The following is a 13531-nucleotide window of genomic DNA, read 5'->3' as shown; positions in this document are numbered from 1 at the left end:
CAGGTTTATTATTAAAACATTTTCAGCTTTCAGTTTGTTATACCATTATGTTATTGGCCAGGACTTAGGGAACAAACTGAAAACAATACAAGAACATGTTCATTTTATAATTCCTTAAAAATAATTTAGTGAAACTTCAAAGCATCTAACAGTTGGCTGTTTTCAGTGAGGGACTACAGGACAGAGCCTGGCATTCAAATAAGCAAAAGACATAACAGATACATCTTGGAAGATAGACTCTAATGTATTCTGACCTGCATAGGTAAGCTTGTAAAGCTGGGGAAAGGGAGGATCACAAAACCATACTGACCTTTTAAATCTCACTCATGTCCCACAAGTAGGAAAAGCCTGTGCAGTACTAAGAGAGGCAACAGGGCAATAGTTGTGCCAGTAATACTATAATAATAGTTATATATAAATATAAATAGAAAAAAAAGCGTCTTCCACTTGCAAGCATGCATGCTGTAGTGACGATTTCCAGATCGGACACAGGGTCATTGTAAATCATTTCTTCTAAACATGAGTATCTAGCCAGATGTTTCCACAACACCTAGTAGGCTTCACCTGGACCACGTATGCAGGAAATGCTACTTAGTGAAAAAGCAACAAGGGCAACACAGCACAGAAGAGCTACCAAAGGACACAACTGCCTCTTTAGCCAAGCTCAAAAGTGTCTGCTTTAATTAAAAGCATTTCCACCCAACACAGCTGTCAAGGTCACTGCAATGAAGCGTAAAAGATAATTTAGTCAGAAGTCTCTTCAGTAAAATCTGGTAGGAGGGACTGAAGAGCCTCCCACATCAAACAGAAAGAAGAGCCGTGATGTCTAGCTAGATCTACTGCTTCCCCATGGCAACTCTTCCAGTGGCTGTGGTGGGGGAAGAGTATTGCCAGCTCTGGGGAAACCTTGACTCAGAGGTGCATCTCATCTCCTCTCTGTGACTTCAAGCTTCAGGCAAGCAGTGCAAAGAAAAACCAGTAAGCCACCTTTCATAAAACGGCAAATATAGGTTTTCTCTCTGTACTGTGTAGTGTGACAACACAAGTCACTTTTTCATGCTCCATCACTTCTCTCCACCATGTCCCCCTGCAGTTAAAACAGGCAGGGTGAGGACAAGAAACTGCTCCTCATCTCATGAGCAACTAGACAATGGACTTCATGCATGATTGCTCCTCTAGCACCAGCTCAAACACATTAATAACAACAAAATACTTTTTTTTTTTTTTTAAAGACCACCTGAAATGAACTTCAGGTAAATGTTTTCAAAATAATTTCTCTATTCTAAAGCTCATTTTCTAGCTACCTTGAACCATTACAAAACTTTAGGCATCTGAGCTTAAAAAATGAAAATAGTAATGATCAGAATTCTTCAAATATCATTAGCACTGTCTGCACACAAAATTTCATAGGGATGTGTTTGGGAAACTGGGAAAGTTTAAGAAAGGTTATGGCTGTGATGGGAAGTTGCTGTAGAAGGTGATAAGTTTGACAAAAACAACTGAACTAAAACCAATGCATTAAGGAATTAAATGAAATTATTTTAAAAAAATTCCTTGGGGAAGGCACTAGAAAAAGAGCTTGCCATTAAAAAAAAACCTTTCGAGTGCACTGCCTGGACCCAACCCAATAAAGAAACAACCATTCAGATAGAAACAGAATATAAACTTGGGTAACAGAGAGCTGTTATTTGACCTGAACTACTCATATGCTTTTAACTACTTTGCAAAATAAAACCATTTCAACTGTTTTCAATTTCTTCAAGGAACATCACCCATGAAAGAACCACAGCTATTTCACATAATTCATATCTATCAGGAAAACAAAATGCCTGTTTAGAGCTATTCTTAGCGCTTTTTACCGCAAATATCTCCTCTGAAATGTACAGTGACAAGATGCAGCATATGTAGACCATGAGATTTTATTTATTATATTTTTATATAAATATTTTATATTGAAATGTCTTTTACAGAATCTTGGACAATTTTGCTGAGTACTATCCAAACAGTTTTGCACCCAAATTTGCCAACATTCACTACAGATCAGTGTATAATATTTCTAAATCTCAGACAGATTTATTTCAAGAAATTTACTTCTAAGAAATAAATTTAGCAAGTAGAAAACCCAGTGAAGAACATCCCAGGAAAGCTTTTGCTTCTAGCCACACAAACCCAATTAACTCAAAGCTGGAAGAAAATTTCTTGCAGGTCAATCGGTCTCCATTTACGAAGAGGTGAACCAACCCAAATGCTTCATGCGAGAAAAGTTAATGCGCTAAATGATGCATTCCCTGCAATGGTCACGGTACCTTTGTAGCCTAAGTTCAAACAACTAAGCCACTCTGTACTTGAGTTTTACATAAAGCTAAAGATAAAAAACAAAAATGCCAAGCCTAAGGAGTTTGGATGTAAGGAAAAAAAATATGTTATTCATTAGAATCCTCCTGCAGATGCTTCATTCATTTCCAACACAGATGTTAGCTAGTGTCTCAAGTGAAGGGCAATAGTTCGCATTACTCAGTTGTTTCAATAAGCAAAGGTGGTGATCTGCATTGAAGATGCTGACCTGCAAGCAAAGGAGCCTGTGCTGGCTGGCAGCCACTGCCAGCTGCTCTGTTTCCGTGAAGGTTGGGATGGTTCTGGAGAAGTGGCAAGGGAAAAGACCTGATCCCTTCTGAGCAAGAAGAATCACTGCAGGAACTAAGCAAGCTAAGTACTCAAATGCCTTTGATATAAAAATGATAATGAAAAAGAGCAGGTATGATAGAGAAACAGAGAAGTTACAGTAAGTTCAATGAAATTAATTACTTTAAACCAGAAGAGCTGAGGAAGTAATACAGATAATGAGTATTGTTTTCCAAACTTTCCAGTTTTAATTTTGTTTTGTGTTACTGTTTGTCTGCTTAGGGAATCCAACATACCTGCAACTTGCTAGCATTTACATCATGCTTTTCATTCAGATGCACCAAATAACATTTCAAACAGACCAATCTTCTGATATATGAAATTGCATTAATAGATGAAAACTAACTTCAAAGTGATCAACGACAATAGATCAAGAAGAATCCAAATTTGAAGAAACTATTTCGTTTCAAAGCTACACAGAAAAATGGATTTTCAAGGTAGTCTTAAATCTAAATGTAATTATGCCCTTATTATGTAGAAGCACATAAATAAGAAGCCAGAGGATAAAAGTGATAAAAAGCCATGACATTATTTTGGAAGAGTCCTTCAAAGGATCAAATCTGAAATAATACACGGGCAGCGAGCTCTGGGACTTTTAACTGTCTGAAGGCATTATCAGTCTGAGGACAAAATTACTCTAAACTTCAGCAGAGATGAAGATCCAAAATCTACCAGCTTCTGCATTTAGCACCCTGCAGGGTAGCTCAGAAAGACTGAGCGCCCTGTGCTTTCCTATGTGGCAGATTGGTTTACAGAGTTTGATAAAACCTGAAGTGCGACAGAAGAACGGTAACCCTTTCCCACTCTGACAACATGCTTCACAAGCCAGACTTAGTAGTTTCCGATGTAAAAAAAAAAAAAAGTCCACAAGCAAAAAAAACCCAGCAAGGATGAAATCACTCTAAGTGAAAAAGAAGTTTTACAGTTTCAAGTTGTTGCTGGTTCTTGGTGGCTCCAGAATTAACAAGGTTATGCTCGGCAATGACAGTTTTTGATGCAGAGAGACAATCTGGGGGGAAATTCAACTTTATTTTCAAAGGGATGCCTGAAGATCTTCTACAGATATACCTGTATTTGTTTCTTTCTTAGAATCCTTACTTACAAGCAGACCTCTTGCTGATAACTTTCTTTTTCAATGACTTGCCTGTTTGCAGAAGATACATTAATGTCCTCTCCAGAATCTGGCCCCAGCACTGGCATTTTATCAGGTGCTGCTGGTTCTTGCCCAGTTGCCCAACGAAGGGTTTGAGAAATGAAGATTATTCTATGAAAATCCTAAAGTGTTTGCTATTTAAGGACACTGCATACAATTCTGAAAGGTAATAAAAAGCTCTTCAGTGAAAAATGTAGCCAGCAACTGTCCTAATTATCAATGGCATTTCTAATGAAATTAGATTAGTGCTCTCACTTGTAAAGACAAGACAACAGCAATTCAAGGAAAACGTTCATCCCAGAAGACTCATTAGAACAACCTCCGAAGACTGCAAGCAATTGAGGAGAGACTTTACCTTTAAGCCTAATTTCCTAAGGAACTAATGCTATGTAGGGCAATTAAAATCCTAAGAGGAAACCTTAAGGGGCAGCTTCAGACTCTGTAACACCGTGAACATTACAAATCCATCTCAACAGAAACAATCCTGAAACAAAATCCTTATTTTCTTTATTACCAAGAGAAGCCTTTAATAAAATAAAATAGCAAAAGCCAAGCAGTAATATATTTTCTTGGGTAAAAAAAAAAAAGATTCAATAGCCATCACAGCAGCATGCAAGTGACAAGGAAAATTCTGCCCCAACACCCCTCTTCCCCAGTAGCTTCTGGCCACACATTATCACTGCTGCCAGCACTTGACTGTGATGTATCTGAGGCTGCAGTTCATGAAAATATAGCGTTGTCCCAGGTGATTTGAGGCTGGCGATACTATACTTAGTGTCTTCTGGAGGATTTTTGCTGGTGTGCTAGTATTACTGTGGTGAGGAATCAGAATGACATGATTTGAGCAGGTCTAGAAACAACAACTGTGAGGATGATCTACTAAAAACTGAAGACCATAAGAACTACAAACTACAAAGGCTACAGCCATAAGCACACCATGAATTGTCCAGAGTCATGAACTGCAGGATGTTATATTCAAATTCCAACTCTCCTGCATTTTCACCATAATATTCTTACACATGTACAACCCACCTCCCTCAAAATAAAATCACAATGTCTACAAACAACATCCTGGCAGCTTATAAAGCTGACTGAAGACAGATGGACTAGACATACAGTCAGTGACAACCAGAGCTGCTAAATTTCGGCAGCTACAGTTAAAACCCATGCTTTTTAAAACCTGGGCCAGAACCAACTACCCCACACAAATGTCAAACAATTCATCATTAAAGTATCAAAAAACTAGCTACAAGCTTTGCTACTGATCTAGCCATGGAAAAGGCAGGGAAACAATTAAAACTGCCTTTGCTGACAGCAGCAGAAGATAGCTAGGGGAAAAAAAGACAAAGCCAAGACTCCTTTTACATAGGTCTGTCGTGCTGCATGTTCTTTAAGCCAGACAACTGGGAAATAGAACAATGCAGGGACAAATCAGGATGGCTGGCACCTGGAGTACCTGTGGGAAGCAGCACACTGACCCCTCTGCATCCAGGAGCAACTGGGTGTTTCCAGCAATAATTACACTGAGTCTTACAACAGCCCTCATTCCTCTGCCTGGGGCAAGCAAAGAGAAGGCCACAAAAGCATGGCATTAGTTATCTTCTATTGATGCAATCGCCAGTTACCTGGAGGCAGCGAAAAGAGTCGACACTCCTACTGTTCACTACATTCCTGCACTCTGTAATTGGAAAAATGTATTGCTGCTTTCCAAGGAAGATGCAAATAAAATCAGGGCTCATGGAACTAATTTAGAAGTTTGTGTTTAAGATTGATCCTTGGCAAATGCACACTGCCTCTGATTAGATTTCTCAGCTTTGGCACTTCACACCTGCTGGTAAGGTCCCATGAAAGAAGACATGCTTTTCACAAGACTGAAAAAAATCCCTTCCAGAGTGCCATCTATCTCACTCTTTTGCAATGACACAGCAAGAAGCATTTCCATGCACTGAATACTCCCAGATAAGTTTCACTGAGAAGATGGAAAGATCATGCAGGAAATTAACACTGGGTGATGTTTCTCAGCTTCTCCTATTAAAACAACTCAAGACTGCATGGATGAACAACTAATTCATGCCTCCTAATCTGCAGGATGACAAAAATTGCTTTAGCCTCTTGAAGTGCACCAAATACAACATATACAAGGTAAATAAAACTAAAACAGGACACAGCATTAGCACTCTTGATATGGCAGACCTAGGTGAGCAAGAAAGCTAAGGAGTATTAGGGAAAATGTTTCTACTTCAAGCCACACAGTGTAATGAATTTTCCTGTCGTGTATCTCACATATGGCTTTGAAATGTTTCTTGGCAAAGGCAAACACTACTAGGAAATACAAGGACTTTTAAGGAACACAGCCATGTCCTGAGGTAGTATCTCAAAACAACTATGACAGACATTATGTATGGCAAGTATTTTCTAGGTTTCAGCTAAAAACAGCAGACACAGCACTCACAGCACCTCTGGCTAAGGAATACACAAATCTTGAACTACTAGGCTGACTTGGTATTGTATTACCCTTGTTCTTTCAGTATTCAGCCTACCTGGCTGCCACAGAAAGCAAACCAACAGAGCTCTATTTGTTCACTGTACAAAACAGCGAGTCCTACATTTTTAGCATATCATTTTTAAGTGAGTAGTCATTAAAACTTAATCACTTGCATACTGCTTACAAAGCTGTGGAATCGATTCAGTTGACAATTAATGGCTCCAGTCATCCACATAATTACTGACAGGCTGACTTCTCCGCTAACTCCAAAGCAGTCCCAGCTAATTAACTAGTAAGCGGTTCTTTAAATTCAACAAAAAAACTCACACTACCAAACTGATGAAATTGTACCAGTGTGAGAAAACTGAATGCCCCATCCCTGGCAGTGTTCAAGGCCAGGCTGGACAGGGCTTTGAGCAACTTGGTCTGGTGGAAGGTGTCCCTGCCCATGGTGGGGGTGCTGGAACTAGATGACCTCTAAAGTCCCTTCCAACCCAAATCGTTCTATGATTCTACAAGCATCTGGAAACACCTTGTTTAGTTTACATAGAGACATCAATCATCTTTTCATACTGATTTATTGAGCTCCAAACCAAGAGAGGATGGTTGCTTATCTTTCAGTAACTGGGACCTAACTGCAGTGCAATGTGGGCACCAGGAATGTTCCAAAAAGTAACATAACAAAAATGACCGATACAAACTTTTCCTAAGCTGGAAACAATTATGAGTTAAATGAGAGAGGGTAAAGGGAAACTACAATTTTATCTGAATGTTTTAGCCACAGTCAACAAGCTTGCAAGAAGGTTTTAGTTTAAAAACTGGCTGAGTGTGGAAATTGGCACCAGATCTACAGAAACACAGCCACTAAACAGGATGCAGTCAACATGCTGGAGGGCAAATCCACTAACTAGAGGGACCTTCGTGGGCTGGAGGAAAGGCCAACAGCAGCCTCAGGAGGCCCATCAAGGCCAAAATGCAAAGCTCTGCCGCTGGGACACACTCAGCCCCTGCACAGGGAAAGTCCCAGATGCTGGGCTGTGGAGAGCCCTGCTGGGAAGGCCTCGGGGCAAGGAGAGGCTGAGGGAACAGGGTTTGTTGGTAGAGAGAAGGCTTTGGGGGACCTAAAAGCAGTCCCCTAATACTGACAAGAAGGCTACCAAAAGGACGGAACCTTCTTGGAGGTGCATAACAAGACATGAGATTGAGCTCCTAAGCTGAAAGGGGGGATTGTCTTACTGCATATATGGAAAAAGATTACTGTGTGGGTAACTAAGCTTTGGAGCATCCAACATCACTTGATGACAACGGAGCCTTACAGAATTGATTGCAATGACGATGAAATCACTTGAAAGTACCATTTAATGCAGACAAATAAAGGAGTCCTATCTCTGAAAAATGTGGCAGACAGTAAACTCTGTCTCTGAAAAGGTCTTTTGATGAAAATAACCAATTACAACACAGGCCTCTAGATCACTTCTATAGCTGATAAGAAGGTAGGTTTTGGATACGTAAGTAGAGGGGTAGCAAGACTGACTATTAATATAATCCGTTCATCTGGCATTTTCAAAAATGGTTGATGACTCTGCCCAAATTCATTGTGTAGCCTTCCGAAAAGTTACAACATCTTGCAAAGTGTGTGGGGAAGACCTGCAGAATTACTAAAGCTGCATAAACAAGCATATATACTTTAAAAAAATAATGCAAAAGCGACTTGATGATCACTGGCTGAAGGAAACTGGAAAGGAAGAAATTCAGTAACTGAGAGCTCCTTCCTGGAGCTGAAGGAGGCCCCCAAGGGCTAGAAGCTGAAGCTTCACTAATTCAGATCTTCGATAAGATACAATTTTTTAAAAACAATTGATTTCATAACTTGAGGTCTGAATTTTGTATCATTTTTACATCTTAGAACAAGGCTACTTTTCCAAAAGCTACAACTACATGCTCAGGTATAAGCCATAGATTTGATGCAAAAATGAAGAGGTCCCTTATGTAGGAAAAGATTATTACCGTCCCTTCTAGCCTGATCTGTAACACAAATACAACACAACTATTTTCCAAGAACAAATAATGATTTGGTATCTATTAGGTGACTTCTAGCATCTGCAAGGCAGCAGTCATTTATGATGACTTAATACCAGTCTATGGAACTGAACAAACTCCAGTCTCACATTTTCAATAACCAGAGCCAGGCTTCAGGATTAGCTGTTAACCTCTCAGGCAGCTGCACTTAGCCTGGAAGGTCAGCAAAGGATTCCATATGGAATTTCCAGGATTTCAAATCTGAAATGACATCAGTAAAATACTGACTCATCTCCTCTAGGAGAGCCACAGAAGACTGCTCAAGCGACATTTGTTTTGGCTGTTACAGGCCATATACTCCCACCCTGTCAAATGACCAAAAGCATTTTCTTACAGGATCTGTTCGACACAGATGTTTGAATACAGAAATATCTGTATATAGATATATTTGCACATCTGTTTGTGTGTAGAGTGTGCATGTGTACATATACACTATTGGTATAAGTGTATTACACAAAAATGTCTCAGGAAAATTCACTAGCATTCCCATATTAATTATACCATGCACTGCAAGTATTTTCTTAAAAGACAGGACAGAACCACAGCAGTTTGACATTACAGCAAAGTGCTTATGTTACATGACATCTATACCCAAGAGAGAAAAAAAAACTAATTAAAAAACCTAAATGGTGCTGCAACTGCATCGTTTGAGGCTAATTGTAAAAGCAGCATTTCTCTCCCTTGCATAATTTATTCTCTCCAGGCAGCCATAATTTATTTTGCTGTAAGACGTGCTATGGAAAATCCAGCATTACCTGGTGCTGGATTAAACGAAATTCAGATAAGCTCCAAAAAAAAGTTAACATGGAAGAATATGAATTTTACAGATGCCTGTGAGAGGACAATTGAGAGTTGACTAAATAAAAAAATATTTGTTCCAAAAATATTTTTAATTTAGAAGACTGTCAAAAAAACACTCAATTTCACTTTCACTTCTTCCACAGCTGCTGTTACATGGAGAAAAAAAAAAGCTTCTGTGCTATTAGTGTGGCAGTATGTATTTTGAGTGCTCAGCGCTCTGTTTTTTTCAGAGGTGTGTTTTTAAAAGCAGGTAACACTCTTCCTTTCTGTGGACTCCCAAGACTTCCAATTACTGAATGAGATTGAGAGATGCAGGATAGCAATTTCTTAATATTTCATCACTCTTTGGGAAGAGAGCATTGCTGTCTGGCTGGTCTGAGGTCTAACAATTTCCTTGAAGCACTGGCAAGGCTTGCCTATCACAGCCTCAACACATCTGACAAGACTGTACTAGTACTGTGAGAGTATCTCTCCTTACAAAAACCTACCCAGACACCAGACTAACCACTTTCCCTCTGGCAGTTAGAAGAAATCAAGTGTCAGATTTGACACTCAGCAATAGCTGTGTAGCCTCACCATTCCCATAGAGCTACAAATTTCCCTGGCAAGATACTAGAGAATAATTTAGCCTAACAATGCAAACAAAGAAAACTACTCAGCCTGCTACCTTCACTACGCTGCTTTTGTTTCTTGGGCTGTATGCCCGCTCTGTGACTACTTCCAGTGTTTTATGGCTTGGAAGGCTTCCTGGCACTCTTTGCCAAAATGATATAACAAAACCCCTCTTCCAGAGCAGGTTTCTATTAAATTTCTCCCAACTCAGGTTTATGTTCTCATCCCAGCCCTGCAAACACTAATACCAGAATAGCTACAAGATCTCATTAAACAAAAAATAGGCAGAAAGATAAACTTGCAGTCCTGATACTCCCTCTTGAAAAAAAAGAGATAAATTAGGTGTACTGCCTGACTGTATTTTCAATGAACTCTTTAAATGAACATTTAACTGGAAGTTTTCTTCAATCTTTATGGTTAACTTCAGCAAAAGTATTGGAAAAGTTTAATTCAAACAAGAGGTGTTGAACATACCAAGTGTATGCACCAAGTGATGGAACTTCAGAGATCCATATGATGGAGAAGATAGTACTTTAGTTCACTTCTACCTTCGTGGTCAATCTCACTTGAGAGGTACATCTCACAGATGTTCATCAGGCCACTAATCAATGCCAAGTTTTGCTTTGCCCAGTCCGTAATACACACGGAACAAGTAGGATCAGTAAAAAGAAAACAAATTTCCACTCCTGTCTTTTAAACGTGCCAGTAGATTAATAAAACCATGCAACATCAGAGTTGTGAAGAAGTTGCCTTTTGAAAGAGACAGAGAAGGATGAGATCTTTCTGCAGATCTTCTAAGGTAAAGGCTACTCATGCAACTGTGCGAAACAGATTCATTATCAATTGCTGCACAGAACATGTACAACTTCAGGGAAAATCTCAGAAACAAGAAGGAAAAGATCATCTGTTTTGGGGATATGACTACATTATGGTCAATGATTCTAGCATATGGTGAGTAACGCTACTGTGTCGAGTTTACTTTCCCAGATAAACCACATCTTGTTTGAATATCTGGTTGCTGATACAGTGAGTCACTTGCCTGCACAAAGTACCAGCTCAAATGCTTTAAAAGGACTGACTGGGAATTGCCGAGTACAGTATGTGTATTTGTTTAGGAACAACATGCTTTAAATAAACTGCTGACTCACCTTGTCACGCAAATGATGCTCTGCAGCCTCAATATTCAAAGGATCATCAAAATTCAAAAGATCCTGGAAAATAAATAGAGAACGTTACAGGGTTTCCACTCACTGCATCATACAAGGCATCTAAAGCCCTAATGAACAAGATAATGAAACAAAGTAAACAAGACCAGCAAGCATAGTGGCATTTTCTCACTACCTTGATAGGTATTCCCTGCCAAAGGTAAATGCAAATGAGTTTGATGACTGCAAACCAAATCGCAAGGCAATTGAAGTATGACAGCAGCAAGGTATTCAACCCCATCTGGCAGCACACCATGCACAGCCCCATGACACTTCCTTCTGGCAATGATCCATTTCTATTTGAAAACTGAGACAGTTTTAAATCAAACTTTGAAGGAACATTCGAAGTTTCAAGAGGCACAATTCCTGTTGATTTTTGTTCAAGGGTAAAGTAAACCCCTAAAACCCCCTGCAAACAGGGTGATGATAAAGCAGGAAAAGCTTCCTTAATATCATCTCTATATCAAAGCAATTTCATGCCCTCTGTGAAGAAACTATATAACCTGGAGCTGGACAGACAGGAAAGTTTTAGTGCAATGGGAAAAACAGGGCCCAGAGGAAAGGGAGTGTGAAGACCCCAAGAGCTAAGGGCACACAGGGGCAGGGAGCAGAAATAGTCTAAACAAATCTCAGGTCTACCAGTTTAATCTCAAATATTAACTTCAGAAGGAGACAGGGTCCAGGGTTAAAAACAGTGGAGACCAAGATGCTGATAGAATGGGAATAATCATTAAAAAATAACAGTGAATCACAACCCTTCTGCCTTGCAGCCCAGATCATTTTCCCCAGTTTAAGGTTAGTCTGCAACAGCAGTGAAATGCCACTGCTTCACAAGCGTGAAAGGCTTGTGTCACACACTGACTCGTTTTCAAGCAGCAAACCTTCCATTTCACTCAAACCAGGACACCAATACACCTCATTTTCACTCACTTTCTTCAAGAAAGCACAAAAAGAATCTGCAAGGCTAGCACAATCCAATATCATCAGCTCTTCAAAGCCTAATTATTTTTAAGAAGCTGGGTGTGACAGAAATCCAAGAGGCAAGCTAGGGAGCACAGCTCTTACCCGCCATGGCAAATCCCCGTGGTCTCTGAGCCATGACCATCACTCTCTGCAGCTGTTTGCCTAACGGATTATTTTTGTGTGCAGTTCTGCCTCTAAAGACACTCCTTTGTACCTCCAGTGGATTTCGCTTTCTTCCAGTTACTTAGCATGCAGTGGGAGACTAACTGTGAAATGCAATTACTTTTTGTTGAAAAGGCAAATGCTCTCCAATCTTCTAAATCAATTTACCAAAGTTGTAGTTGAAACAAACAAGCCTTTGGATGCCAGGAAAGCTTAGGAGATTGTAGCCAGTCACTGGCTTGATCTATGCTAGAGGTTTTAGAAATGCACCATGATCTCGGCGATAGTGCTGGGAGCACAATCACTGCTCTGCCGCCTCCTCCTCCTGCAGGTAGTGGTGGAAGAAATTCCTCTCTCTGGAAACAGGTTGGGGCTAGTGAAGCCCACAGTGATGCTCCTCATCCAGAGCTTTTTCACAGCCTCCTCCCCACACCCTGGGGTGGCTGGGGTAGCTGTTTCCAAAGTCTACAAATATGGCAACCAAGTTAGTACCTTTCTCCTGACCTTCCTATGCAGCAGCAATGGCTGTGGAAGGGAATCACAATCTTCGACTCCATAGAAAAGGGCAACTTTTGTACAGTTTCTCTCCACCTGTAGGGCAAAAGCAGCTGTTGCATCTTGCCTGCCTTTTGCAGCTTCCTGCCTCTCCGTTTTCAAGTTGCTCCTGCAATTATGAGGCACAGGTTTCTTGCTCCCATCAATCTAAGGAAAAGGGGGGCAAAATGGGATCCCTGAACAAAACCACACTATTTCTGCGACAAGTCGGGATTTATGCAAATTCTATGGGTTGCTACCGAGGCCCCTGAACAGGAATATAAGCGTTCAAAACAGGAATGAGACTGTAGGAGAGAAATCTTTTAAAGAACAGCTTTTTTAAAGAACAACACAATTCCTTCTCAGAGCAATATGAATTTCTATTTCCTGAAAACTGGTGGAAGGAATTTCATACTGCGTGGAAGATCAAGTTACTTATTACCAAAATATCCCATAATAGATTTGTAACCAAAAGTAAACAATGTACAAAAAAAGCTGGCATTTCAGACAGTCTGTATGAATCTTAGTTATACAAACAAAGGCACAAACTGATTTCGTATTTGCAGAACACCCACTGAAGCCAAAGGAAATAATGACCTTAAGTTTAAGAGGCAACAGATGAGGTTCACGTTAAGTGATGCTGAAACCAAACCAGGCAGGAAAAAAGAAAGTGGATATGCAAAAATATTCATTTACTTACAGTGAATAAAGAGTTTAATCCCCAGACAACATCCTACAAAGGAAAACCAGAATCAGTTAGGCATACATTTCAGGTGTTTTTAACAGGTTCACATACTTTATTTTTTCTATTAACCCATGAGATTACTGGAAATCAAATCTAGATTAAGGGTGATA

General features: G+C 39.9%; 1 protein-coding gene across 9 annotated transcripts in view; it reads right to left on the bottom strand.

The window, feature by feature from the left end:
• The window catches only part of UBE2F (ubiquitin conjugating enzyme E2 F (putative)), a 91506-nt gene that overhangs the window by 19064 nt on the left and 58911 nt on the right, over positions 1-13531 (bottom strand). For 7 of the 9 annotated variants that reach the window (XR_005105691.1, XM_037396935.1, XM_037396933.1 and 4 more), the window contains 2 exons: positions 13377-13409; positions 10961-11023 (listed from right to left, as the gene is read on the bottom strand). Coding sequence is in view for 8 of the 9 variants with exons in the window: in XM_037396935.1 (XP_037252832.1) it covers positions 10961-11023; positions 13377-13409 (96 nt within the window). In the remaining variant the exon portion in view is untranslated. The remainder of the gene's footprint in view (positions 1-10960; positions 11024-13376; positions 13410-13531) is intronic. The other 2 variants (XM_037396939.1, XM_037396941.1) reach the window with 1 other exon arrangement.

The sequence above is a fragment of the Falco rusticolus genome, chromosome 8 (genome assembly GCF_015220075.1).
Source record: "Falco rusticolus isolate bFalRus1 chromosome 8, bFalRus1.pri, whole genome shotgun sequence".
Lineage (NCBI taxonomy): Eukaryota > Metazoa > Chordata > Aves > Falconiformes > Falconidae > Falco > Falco rusticolus.
This window is presented reverse-complemented; position numbering and strand designations above follow the sequence as displayed.